This window comes from Patagioenas fasciata, chromosome 28 (assembly GCF_037038585.1).
Source record: "Patagioenas fasciata isolate bPatFas1 chromosome 28, bPatFas1.hap1, whole genome shotgun sequence".
Taxonomy (NCBI): Eukaryota; Metazoa; Chordata; class Aves; order Columbiformes; family Columbidae; genus Patagioenas; species Patagioenas fasciata.
Genome location: NC_092547.1, coordinates 6048228 through 6059953, shown reverse-complemented (window position 1 = coordinate 6059953; position 11726 = coordinate 6048228). Strand labels below are relative to the sequence as shown.

At 65.9% G+C, this 11726-nt stretch overlaps 1 protein-coding gene across 1 annotated transcript; it reads right to left on the bottom strand.

The window, feature by feature from the left end:
* Nucleotides 1–113: 113 nt before the first annotated feature.
* On the bottom strand, nt 114–10694 carry EIF4B (eukaryotic translation initiation factor 4B). The gene is made up of 15 exons (XM_065858966.2): nt 10609–10694; nt 7167–7304; nt 6513–6721; nt 4849–4965; nt 4529–4583; nt 3982–4125; nt 3436–3546; nt 2989–3168; nt 2656–2890; nt 2301–2419; nt 2012–2219; nt 1800–1864; nt 1582–1669; nt 1273–1345; nt 114–1181 (listed from the first exon to the last, which is right to left on the bottom strand). Exons 1-15 carry the CDS (start codon nt 10619–10621, stop codon nt 1104–1106), a joined length of 1833 nt encoding a protein of 610 aa, XP_065715038.1. The 5' UTR covers nt 10622–10694; the 3' UTR covers nt 114–1103.
* Between the last annotated feature and the right edge of the window lie 1032 nt (nt 10695–11726).

Genomic DNA, 11726 nt, shown 5'->3' with positions numbered 1-11726 from the left:
GGGGGGGCACCGGGACCCCCTGAGAGCTGCGGACCCACGGCAGGGAGGGGCGGGGGTGCAGGGGACACCCGGTGCAGGGAAAAGGGGGGGCCGAAAGGATTTGGGCATTAAAAGGCGGTTTAGATCCTTTTATTGGAGGAAACAACAGAAGAAATGAGCCGGGGGGGTCGCAGAGTGAAGGCCACGCCCGGGACCCCCCGGTTACAAAGAACTTTCATAGATTATTTTGTACACATTTTTACAGGTTTCTCTGGGGGGAGCCAGCCCCGGGGGGGGCACTGTCCCCTCATGTCCCCTCATGTCCCCTCATGTCCCCAGTGTGTCCCCACGCGTGCCCTTCACCTCCAACCAGCTAAAACGAGCCCAACCTCACCGGGAGGTGCTGGGGGGGCAGAGCAGGTGACCCCCCCTTTCCTCCCCACATAAAAGGGAAAGGGGGGGGTTAGGCCCCCCCGCCGTGCAAGTGTCACCGTGACGGTGCCGTCCCCGCGAGCTGGTGACGGCGAAATTCGGCTAAAAGAGGAAAAACTGGGAGTATCTCATGGGGGGGGCACAAGGCCGGGTTCTTCCTGCTCTGGGAGTCTGGGGGGTTCTGCCTGGAAAAGGGGTGGGGGGGGGTGGGGTGAGGGGGAGGTGGGGTGGGGTGGGTGGGGTGGGGGGCACACCCGTGAGCAGGAGGAGGAGGAGGGGCCCGGGGGGGCCGGTACCTTCCAGGGACGGACAGGGCGGGGGGCCCTGAGCCCCCATCCAAACCCCAGCAGAGCCCCCAGAATCCCAGCAGAACCCCCGAATCCAGCCCCCCAATGCGCAGCCCTACCTGGGGGGCGATTACTGAGGGTCAGGTTGCCCAGTTCCTCCACTTTCGGGGGTCGGGGGGTGACCCCCCAGCCAGGGAGGCTCCCCGGGCCCCCCCTGCCCGCAGCCCCGGTGCGGGGGGGCAGCCGCACGGAACTCGCCGCTTCCTCACTTTTGGGGCATTTTGTGTTTGTTTGTGTAACAAGGACACGGCCGGGGGGGGTGCCACGTTTATTTCGGTCTCGTCTCCACAGAGCATTTGGTGGGTTTCTATGTCAATTCTGCGGCGGGCGGGGGGGCGGGGAGGGTCACTCGGCGCACTCTTCATCATCACCATCATCCTCACCGTCCACCGAGAGCGCAGCGTATTTGCTGGCGTGGCTGAACTGCAAGGGGGGGACACTCGTGACCCCAAATCCCAACCACAACGAATCTGAGGAGAACGACCCCCGCGAGGGGTCCGGGGTTCACACTCACGGAGGGGGGATTCTCCTCCAGTTTCTTTGGCTCAGGCGCAGGTCGCGAGTCGTGATCCTTCCTGCTCTCCTTCCTGCAACAACAGACACCGGTTGGCTCCAGTTCCCAGTCGGCTCCAGTTCCCATTGACCGGTACCGCACTGGGGAGACGCTGCCTCGAGGGCAAACCCAGCGCTAGGGAGGTCAGTGGGGTTTAAGCACAGCCCAGCGTTTAATCCCAACTGCAGTGCGGGTTAAACCGGAGCTGCGGGGGGGTGTCACCCCGAATCGCGGGCTGGGGAGCACGGGGGACCCCCCGGTGTCACCCACCGATCGGAATCCCCAGGGCCGCGGTTGGAGCTGCCACTTCGGGCCTTGGAGCCGCTGTCCCGTGCCCCGTCCGGCTTGTTCTCATCTCCTGGGGCAGGAAAAAGGGGGGAGGTGTCGGCGAGCCCCCCGAGCACAACCCCCACCCACCAGAAGCTCCACGCCCTTTCCCCGCACTGGGGGTGCTTTCTGGGGGCTGTTTGCGCAGATTTGGGTCTCACCTCTCCTGTGGGTGCCCTTTGGGGGGGTCCCGTCTTCCAAGGGGGGGCTCGGAGCTGTCTGGTTGCTGCGGGGCGGAAATGGTGATGAGCACCAAAAGGATAAAAAGGCTGCGGTGGAGCGGGAGCCGTTCGGTGCTGGGGGGCCGGATGGACCGGGGGGGCACAGCTTGGGGGTTAAGCCGGGGACTCGTTTTCTGCCCCCCGGCACAAACCTGGTGGGCGAGTGCTGCTCTGAATCCGAGCTCTGGGAGCGGGCGGGGGGGTTGCTGCTGCGCTTCACCCAGGCGTTCTCCTTGGGGGGGGGCGCGGGCATCACCTTCAGCGGCTGCTTCTCCTCCTTGGCCTTGGGGGACGGAGCATCGTCCTCCTTGGCCAGGGGCTCGTTCTCCAGGGACTTCTCGCTCTCCCGCCTTCGCGTGGCTGCGGGGGGGACACGGGAGCTGCAGGGGGTGACGAGCGACAAGGGGCCCAGGTGGGGGTCACCCAGCGCGGTGGACTCACTCCTGCCTGTGGGGCCGCTTCCCGCGGAGGTGCCGGGGGGGCCCGAGTTGCCGGTCTGCGAGGACTCGCTCCCCGTCCGCGACCGCTCCTGGTTCTCCTCGCTGCGCCAGCTGGGATGCCTGTGCCGGGGGGAAGGGGGGAGATGGGTTATTTTGGGGGGGTTGAAGATGAGCGGGGGGGCTCAGAGCACCCAAGAAGTGTCATCGGCACTGCTGCCAAGAGGAAAGGTCAAGGGGGAAGAGAAGGACGCGGCAGGATGGACGTTGTGCCCCTCAAACCGCCCCCAAGGGACCCAGCACCACCAAGATGGCCCCCAGTGGGGGGGTTTGAGCCAGAAGCCCCCACCCCAACCCACCTCTCTCGGGGCCGTCGTTCTATCCTCTTATCGTCCTCCAGCTGCCGCTGCAGCTTCTCCTGCTCCTTCTGTAGCCGCTCCTCCACCTCGCGCTCCCGGGCGGCCGTGTCCACCGGTTTGGCCCCCCCGAAGATGGAGGCGGCGCGGCTGGACTGGGCGGCGGGGGCCACCGCGGCCTCCTCCTCCTTGGGAGCGCTCCGGGGCTTCAGGTTCAGCTTCGGCCTCTGCGTGGGACCTGCCGCGGAGCACGAAACGCCGAGGGAGCGCACATCGCACCCCGAGCCGCGCGCAGCGGGGCCGGGGGCGGCCGGGACCCCCGCCCCCAGCCCTCACCTCTGTCCTCGCGGCGGAAATCGTCCCGGCCGTAGTCGTCCCGGGAGTTCCAGCGATCCATGCGGTCGTCCCGCCGGTCGTAGCGGTCGTCGTAGCGGTCGCTGGAGCCCCGGTAGTCGTCGTCCCGGCGGTAGCCGCTGCCGAACGCCCTCCTGCCGCTGCCTATCCTGGAGTCGTAGCCTGCGGGAGGAAAAACCCTTCCCAGTCAATCCAGCGAGTCCCAGTCCACCCAGCGCCTTCCTGCAGGTCTGTGTCTTTATAACATTCAAACCTAGGCCGAGCTGGGCTCTGCTAAGGACTACAGCAAGGCCAGGGATTCGAGTCGCCAGGCGAGGAAGAGCAAGAGCTCATCTCGCACAGCCCTTCCCCAGCCAGGAGGCAGGAGGGAACTGGGCGGCGCTGGGCAGCCCGCGTCACCCCACCGCGGCGGCCCCCGGGGACGCCCACCTCGGTCGTAGTCCCTGCTGCGGTCATCGTAGCGGTCCCTGCCCCCGAAGCCGCGGTCCATGTCCCTCCGCGGCCCATCGCGGTACCGATCGTCGTAGCGGTCCCGATACCCTGCGGAGGATGGGGGGTGAGCTCGGAGAAACCCGGCGCCCCGTTGTGCCGACTTCCTTGCGCTCGTTGCTTTGGGAGTCATTAACCCCTTAACAAAGCGGGAAAATGCAGATGAGGGACGGGGCCCTGACCATCAGGGAACCGGGGAGCGAGCTCTGTCAGCGTCCGACCGGACGGCGCAGAATAAACCGCACTTGGGCGCCACAAAACTGCAGATCTTCAGGGGAAACAACAGAAAAGCGGCTACGCGGACGGAAAGACGCAGATTTGGCTTTGGGCTACAGACACGGAGGAAGTGGCCACCAAGTCTGGCAGGAAATCCATGTGCTGGGGAGGAGTGAAGCCGTGGCCCGAGCCCTGTGTCACCGTTCAGGTCCCCGCAGCCGCCGCTTCAGGACGGCAAGGGAGGGACGGCGTGACTTTCTGCCCACTCACTGTCCCCGAAGCTGTCGTCGCCTCTGCGGGGCGGGTAATCGTCGAAGCTGTCGCTGGCGGCGGGACGGGCCCTCCAGTCGCTCTCGAACCTCTCCGAGTCGCGGAAGCGATCCCGGTCTCTGCCAAAGCAGCGGTCGTCCCGATCTGCCGGGGAGGGAGGACACTGCAGCTCACGGGGAGCAGAGCGGCCGGCCCGAAGCGAGCGCAGCACAGCCCGGCCTCCCCCAGCTCGCCGCCCGCTATCAGCAGGAACCGCCGACGCTTTGCAAAGCCCTTGGCCAGGGCAATTAGTGTGATAGGGACAGTCGGGGGCGTGGGAGGAACCGTTAGATAAGTGCTGACGGGTAAAACATTCTGGCTGGGGCCTCCAGCAGCGCCGGCGGGAGCCAAGCGTGGCCTGGCCGCAGCAGCGCTCGGACGTGGCGCTTGGGGCGGTGACGACAGCGGTTTGTCCTCTCCTTAGCGGAGCTGGTCACCGACCCGGCACAGGACGCGGTTACCGGGAGAGCCGGCGCGAGGGGCGGACAAGAGGCGGCGGGATACAAACCTTTATCCTGAGCTTGATCAGCAACATCCACTCGTATCCTTCTGTTCCCTAGAGACTGGAAAAAGAGGGAGAAATCAGCCCTGAGGACATGTGGGGGGCGAGAGAAGCCGGCCCGGGGACAATTCCCGAGCGCAGAGCGGGTGGCTGGTACAACACGGGCTGATGGCCTCAAAACGCACTGTCTGCCGTGTTTAAGATCCCTCTCGAGCCGGGCTGGCCACCGCTCCGCAGGAAAACGCCTCTGAACGTGGCCAGCGAGGCGCCCGGTCCGAGCGGGGCCACGGGCTCGTGCAGCCCGGCCGCGCGGCGGTGGGACTCACCTCTTCATTGAGGCTCAGCGCCTGGAACAAGGAGTCGATGTCTTCAAACTCGGCGTAACCAAAACCTTTCAACCTCTCGGGGTTGGTGGGCTCCCGCGGCAACCGCACAGCGCTGATCTGCACGGGGAGAGGGAACGCGCGTGAGGGTCCGCGCTCCGCGACGGGCCGGGGTGGAGTTACCAAACCCACGCACCCCGTCGCCGTCAGGGACCCCGATCATTCTCTCGGCGATGAGGTTCGACTCTGCTGTCAAACACACGACACCAAAAGCGGCACCGACGCGCGTCTGGAGGGGTTTGGGTCATCAGGGGGTTCCCAGCTGCAGATCTCAGCAGCTGCCACGGGGACGGGTGCGAAGGGCCGGGAGGGCTCTGCTGCTCCGTGCCCACAAACCCTCTGACCCCACAGCCGTGGGCTCCTCGCGCCAGCTGCTCCGCATCCCACCCGCTCCGGAGCTCGTCCAAGCTCCCGAGGAAAAAACCCTGTCCAAAAACCAGTTTTGGATCTGTTTGACCAAGATTTTTTGTGGCCGATGTGAGCCTGGGGTGCAGGGACAGCCTGCTGGTTTTGCTAGGTTGCATGTCACATGTGACACGTCGCACTCCAAGCCCTCAGTGTCCCTTCAGGCCCTCTGCGACGTCCCTGCCGTGCTCACGCCTTCGACAACCCCTCCTCGCCCCACTGCGGGTCCCGAAGTTCAGCTGCTCCCAGGCCATTCCCCGCTGGGAGCCCCGAAAAACCACAGCTCATCATGTGCCGGCACAAATCGCCCTCAGATGAGCCGCACGCCAGGAGCCGCCGCTCGAACCAGTGCCAGTGGGGCCGGGAAGGGAGGAGCGAGGGGTGCGGAGCAAAATCTGCCCTGCGAGGGCCACCCCGCTTCACTTCTCAGTCTCCTGCCGGGATCCGGCCAAAGCCGGGGCCCCTGGGCTCCCTCCTGCTTTGCGGGAGCCTCGCCCACGCTACCGCTCTGTGGAGGAGTGGATGCTGCCTCAGCAGGCAGGAAAGGCCACACAAACAAGCCGAAAAGGAAAACGGAGGGGCAGCGGCGCGGGGAACGATCCGCTGCCGTCAGCGCGGCCCGCGCCGGGCTCCGGCCACATCGACCAGCGAGACCTCCCGCGATGGAAACGGCCGTTCCCCATCGCCGCGCTGTCCGCCCTCGTCCTCCCGAACTAACCCAGGGATCCAAGATTCTTAAAGCTGGGAAAACAGCATTGTCACAGCGGCCGCAGGCGCCCGGGGCGGCTGGGGGCCATGGGAGGACGACCCCGAGCGAGCTCCCGCGGGGAAGCCCCGCGGAGGACCAGGCCCGCCATGGGCCCAGCTCGGGCCCTCAGCAACGGCTGCGGCGCTTGGAGAGATTGTATTGGAGTCCAACCGTTCACCCAACGCTGGCACTAAAACGTCCCTGAGAACCTCGTCTGTCCGACCCTCCAGGGATGGTGACTCCAGCACCGCCCTGGGCAGCCTGTTCAAGGCCCCACAGCCCTTTGGGGAAGAAACTGTTCCTAAACCCAACCTCAACCTCCTTCCCCAGCTCCGTTCCCTCCTCTGAACTCGCTCCAGCACCTCAAGCAGGAACCACCTCACGGAGCAGGAATGGGGATCCGAACCGATGGAGTCTCCCAGCCCACGCCGCCCCAGCCCCGAGCGTCACTCACGTTGAGCCCTCTGAAGAAATCCTTGATGGATTCCTCCGTCACGTCGTAGGGCAGGTTTCCCAGGAAGGCGGTGTAGGGCGGCGATTTTGGGAGGCGGCTTCTGTCGATGTTGGGCTCGCGCGCGGCCCGCGGGGCGGTGGGCAGCAGGGAGCGGTCGATCGGAGGGGCCCGGTACACGTCGTCATCGTTACTGTGCCAGGTGGTAGAGACTGAAACGGGAGACGGGGTGAATGACCGGCACCGGCAGCCACCAAGGAGACACTGAGGGAGGCTGGAGAGCACCGGTTCGTCCTATCTCACCCCGCCACCCGTTTAATAGACCATTAAAAGCCTTTCCAGGATTAATTCCTGTTTGAATCACAGCCCATCTCATGGAAAAATACCAGGGCTCGGTACGAATGTTTTGAGAGGGAGAATTCACGGCGACGGCCGGTAAAGTCCTGGGCTCTGGTGAACCCATCCGCCCTCCCCTTTCTCTGCTCCGGTTACACCAACAAAAAGCCCTTTTATCCCATTTCTGTTCCCCGTGTGGGTGAGAATCTCCCTCCCCTTGGCCAGACCGCGAGTCTCGCTCCTAACAAGAACTGGGATTTGCTCTCCGAGTTTCATTACTCCCCCAAAATGAAATGGAGCAACGTCTGGGTGCGTCGGTACCGTCTCCTTCCAGGTCGTCTGTCTCGTCGGCCCAGCTGACGGGTCTGGGGATGTAGGTCGGGCCCCCGCCGCCACCGCCGTCCTCTGCCAGGAAGTCCGTCAGAGTCAGGGTCTTGCCCTTCTTGTTCTTCTTCTTTGCTGGAGGGGGGAAAACCAGAGCACGGGGGTGAGCGATGCCCAGAGCCACCCGGGTTCGGAGGGTGGGGAAGGAGGAGCCGTCTGGGCCAGCGGGACGTGACACGGGCCACCCATCCCAGTTTATTTTCCATTTCCGAAGGGATTAACAGCCTCGAACTCATCACGGTTGAGAATCAAAGCTTCCATCACTCACACTTCACAGTTCTGGGGTCAGCCGTACCCACAAAGCTCCCGGGGGCTGTTTATTTTGGGGGGAGGAGGTGGGAGAGACGCCACCCCACGTGCATGGAGGACGAGACACGGCGAGCGCGGCACAACGGCCACCGGGATCCCCCCGGAGCCAGATCCAACCCCCTCACCAACACCTTCATAAACCCCAAATCCCCCCGGCTCGGGGAGCGTGGGGATTTCTGGGCTCCGTCGCAGCTGCAGGGCGCGTATTTGTCACGGCCCCAGCCCCCCCCCCGCAGCCGCGCCGGCTCCTGCGGCGCTGGGGACGCGCGGTATCTATAGGAAGGCAGGCTGTGGTGCAGATTGCAGAATCCTGCGTGTCGGGTTTCTCCTTCTCCTTGCAGAGGGAATTGCTGCCACCCTGCGGCACCGACGGCAGAGCAGGAGCCGATGGCGCGCTCACCCGCAGAACAGCACCTCTGCCTCCAAAACCTGCGCGTTCGCCCGCAAAACCAGCACCTTTTCCTGCAAAAATCGCACCTTCACACCCAAAAACCTTCCCGGGGGCTCAGCCCCCCGGCCCTGGGAAACCCCCTCGGCAGCACTCCAGCTCTTCCCTCCAAGGAAAGGGCAGGACCAGCTGCTTTAAGAGACACTCCAGCAAAATCGCTCATTGCTTCTGGAGACACGCACTCCTATCTGCGCTGAGATGAAGTAACAGCCTGGGGACGGCTGGGCTCCGGGCGGATCACCCCTGCCCAGGCTGCTGGCCAAGGAGGGCGATAATTAACCAGGAAAGGTTGCGGCAGCCCTAATGACGACCAGAATAGGCGCGGGAGTTTCGCAGGCTGCTCGTTTGCGGGCTCTAATCAGCGGCCGCTCGCCTGGCAGAGCGCGGAACTGCGGGACTGCTCACCGCACGGCTCCACACGCCTTTATTCCACCAAATCCCGGCGCCAGCGCCAGCTACCAGCAGGGAAACGGGAACATGTGGGTGCGGATCGACCGCCCGTGCACGGCACCGGGGCCCCGGCCCGGCCCCTAAACCCTCGCTCTGCGGGCGCTGCTCTCCCACTTTAGGCGGAGTGTGGGTTCTAAGGCAGCGCGGAACCGCACACGGGAAGATGGAGCTCCCAGTACCTCCTGCTCTGACAGCGTCACCAGACTCACTCCCAGCGTCCCTCAGGACTCCGGCGGAGCCAGAGAAGAGCTCAGCCCCAAAATGACCCTTAACCCCAAGGTTTTGGTAAAGCCGTGACAGCCAAGCCACACGGAGCTGCTCCATCGTCACCACTGACCCCGGGAGACACTTTCCAGCCTCCCAGTGCCGCGCTGGTGGCCGTATCGGGGGTGACAAGGTACAGGTGCTGCCCAGGGGCCCCGTCACCCCCGCTGCAAACACCTCCGGGACCCCCAGATTCTGCCGCCGGTTTCCAGAGCAAGCTGCTCCACCCGCAGGCGAAGGCCGGCGGCTGGAAATCCCGTCAGCCCTCTGGAACAACTCAGAGCTCCGGCTGCCAGGGGGAAACTCATGGAAAAATTACGTCAGTGCCGGATAAAAACGCCGGGAGAGCGGCGACCGCCTGGAAAAGGCGAAGGAGAGAGGCTCTGCCACCGGAGATCTGCGTTGTTTCCGAGGAAGGGAGGCCAGGGGGTGTTTTACCCTCCCCACCGTGGCAAAAATCGTTTCCAAATGACACCGATCAGCTCGCAGGCAGCCCCAGAACCCACAGCCTGGGTTTGCTGCGGGGACATCGAACCGTCGCCAAGTCCCACGCAGGAGGCGCCGGCGCGGAGCAGCTTCTGCTGCAGGGTAACGGTGCCGCTGCACCTGCCGACACCCCCCCGGGCAAACCTGCCCCTTCCGCGGGTTTAACCCCGCCACAGAGAGCTGGGCCCCCGGGACAGGCTGAGGTCTCGTTTTGTCACCGAATGGGACACGTGGGACCCTGCAGAGGCCCCAGGAACCTCCCCCGGGGCTCTGAGCCCCCACACACCTGGGGGAACAGGGGCAGCGGCGATGCCCACCCTGCCCTGCGGAGAAGGACGAAGGCGTGTGGCATCGAACCATGCACTTCGAAGCACGAAGGGGCCGTTTCGGTGTCACTGCGGCTTTGGGAGCCCAAGAGGAGCCCTCACCCCCTGGCAGCGCGTCCTTGCCCGCCACCAGGCCCGTTTAACCGCTCTGCCCTGTCTCAAAGCCTCCTCGGCGTGCCGGAGCCCCAGCGGGCGGTGCCGGGTTCCGGGCAGCACGGCAGCTCAGGAAACCCCAGATATTTGGGGGAGAAAGGAATAATTTTGCATTTCCCCCCCTCACCGAGCTCCAAATGGCGCCCGCGGCTGGAGGAGAGCGGCTCAGTCCCTGAAGGCGCGGGGAGGGCGCTGGACGGTGGATTTACCGATCGGGGGGGCTACTTGGGGGGAAAAAAGCAGGGAAAAACGGCTGAGCGCGGGAGGGGGGAGGGAAGAGCCGCCCCTGCTGCCGGCGCCGACCACCGTGTTGCGGGAACCAGGGCGGGAGCAGAGGGCGGGGGACAAAGCCACGGCGGGGGGGGCGCACGGTGCGTCTGCCGGTTTCCGGGGGAGAAACGACCTGTGTGCCCCTCCCGCCGTCGGCCGCAAGGAGACTCAAGGGTACGCGGCGGTGCGGGGGCGGAGCGGCGCCGGCGGGCCCGCGGGGCCCCGTGTCCCCGGCGCGTCCCCCCGGTACCGGCCGCCCGACCGCGTGCGCGCCGCGCACCCACGTGGGTGCCGCCCCGCTCCCCCCGCCCCGCCGCCCGCGCCTGCGCACTGCCGCGCCCGAGCCTCCCATCTGCTCCCGCCCGCTCCCCCCTCACGTCAATCACCGCCGGCGGCGCGCGCCCCCCCACCAACAGGAGGCGGGGAAGGGGGGGGGGGGGCGGGAGGCGGCGGCCGCGCGCGCTGGCCCTGAGGGGACGGGGTGGAAGTGGGGGGGGGAGGCCGGTTCTCCGGTCCCGCCGCCCGCTCCCCGTCCCGCCGGTCCCGCCGCTGCCGCCCGCCCCCGCAGCCCCCCGGGGAGCGGAAGGTCCCGGCGCGGTCCGCGGGAGCCCCATCGGCGCCGGCCGCGCCCCGCAGAGGTCGCCGGGCACCGCCGCCGCCGCGCAGCGCTCACCTGAGGCCGCCATGTTGGGAAGAGGCAGAGAAGGCAAAGGACCCGGATGGCGCCGTCACGTGACTATGAGCGGCCCGCCCCCCTCCAGAGGGGCGGGGCCGGCTGGGGGAGCGGCTGATTCTGCGCTTGGCGGCGCCGCCCGCGCCGCTATTGGGTCTGCGGGGCGGTCGTGCAAAGCACCAACATCCCCGTGCAAAGCACCGGCACCCCGTGCAAAACACCGGCACCCCGTACAAAGCACCAACATCCCCGTGCAAAGCACCAACATCCCCGTGCAAAGCACCGGCACCCCGTGCAAAGCACCAACATCCCCGTGCAAAGCACCGGCACCCCCGTGCAAAGCACCGGCACCCCGTGCAAAGCACCAACATCCCCGTGCAAAGCACCGGCACCCCCGTGCAAAGCACCAACATCCCCGTGCAAAGCACCAACATCCCCGTGCAAAGCACCGGCACCCCGTGCAAAGCACCAACATCCCCGTGCAAAGCACCGGCACCCCCGTGCAAAGCACCGGCACCCCGTGCAAAGCACCAACATCCCCGTGCAAAGCACCAACATCCCCGTGCAAAGCACCGGCACCCCGTGAAAAGCACCAACATCCCCGTGCAAAGCACCGGCACCCCCGTGCAAAGCGCCATCGCCCCCTGGTTGCACCCCGGCCTTGCAGGCTGAGCCGCGGGGTGCAGAGCCATCCCCCAGCCCGCTGCCCCGTCCCCCCCGGCAGCGGCGGCTCAGCCACGGGGAGGCGGCCGGAGCTCGGGAATGACCCCAGTGGCTGTCTGTCCTCTGTCCGGCTGTCTGTCCATCCGCCACAACCCCCGCCTTGCATCCACCCCACCTACCAGCCCCCATCCTTATGTCTGTCTGTCCAGCCATCCGTTCATCCATCCATCCATCCATCCTTCCGTCCATCCTTCCGTCCATCCATCCATCCATCTGTCCATCCACCCATCCATCCCTTCATTCGTCCATCTGTCTGTCCACCTATCCATCCATTCGTCCACCCACCCATCAGCATCAAACCACCCACATGTCCACCTGTCTGTCCGTCCGTCCATCCCTCTGTCCACCCCCAGGCTCTCCAGCCCCTCACTGCCCCCTTGTGCCTCAGTTTCCCC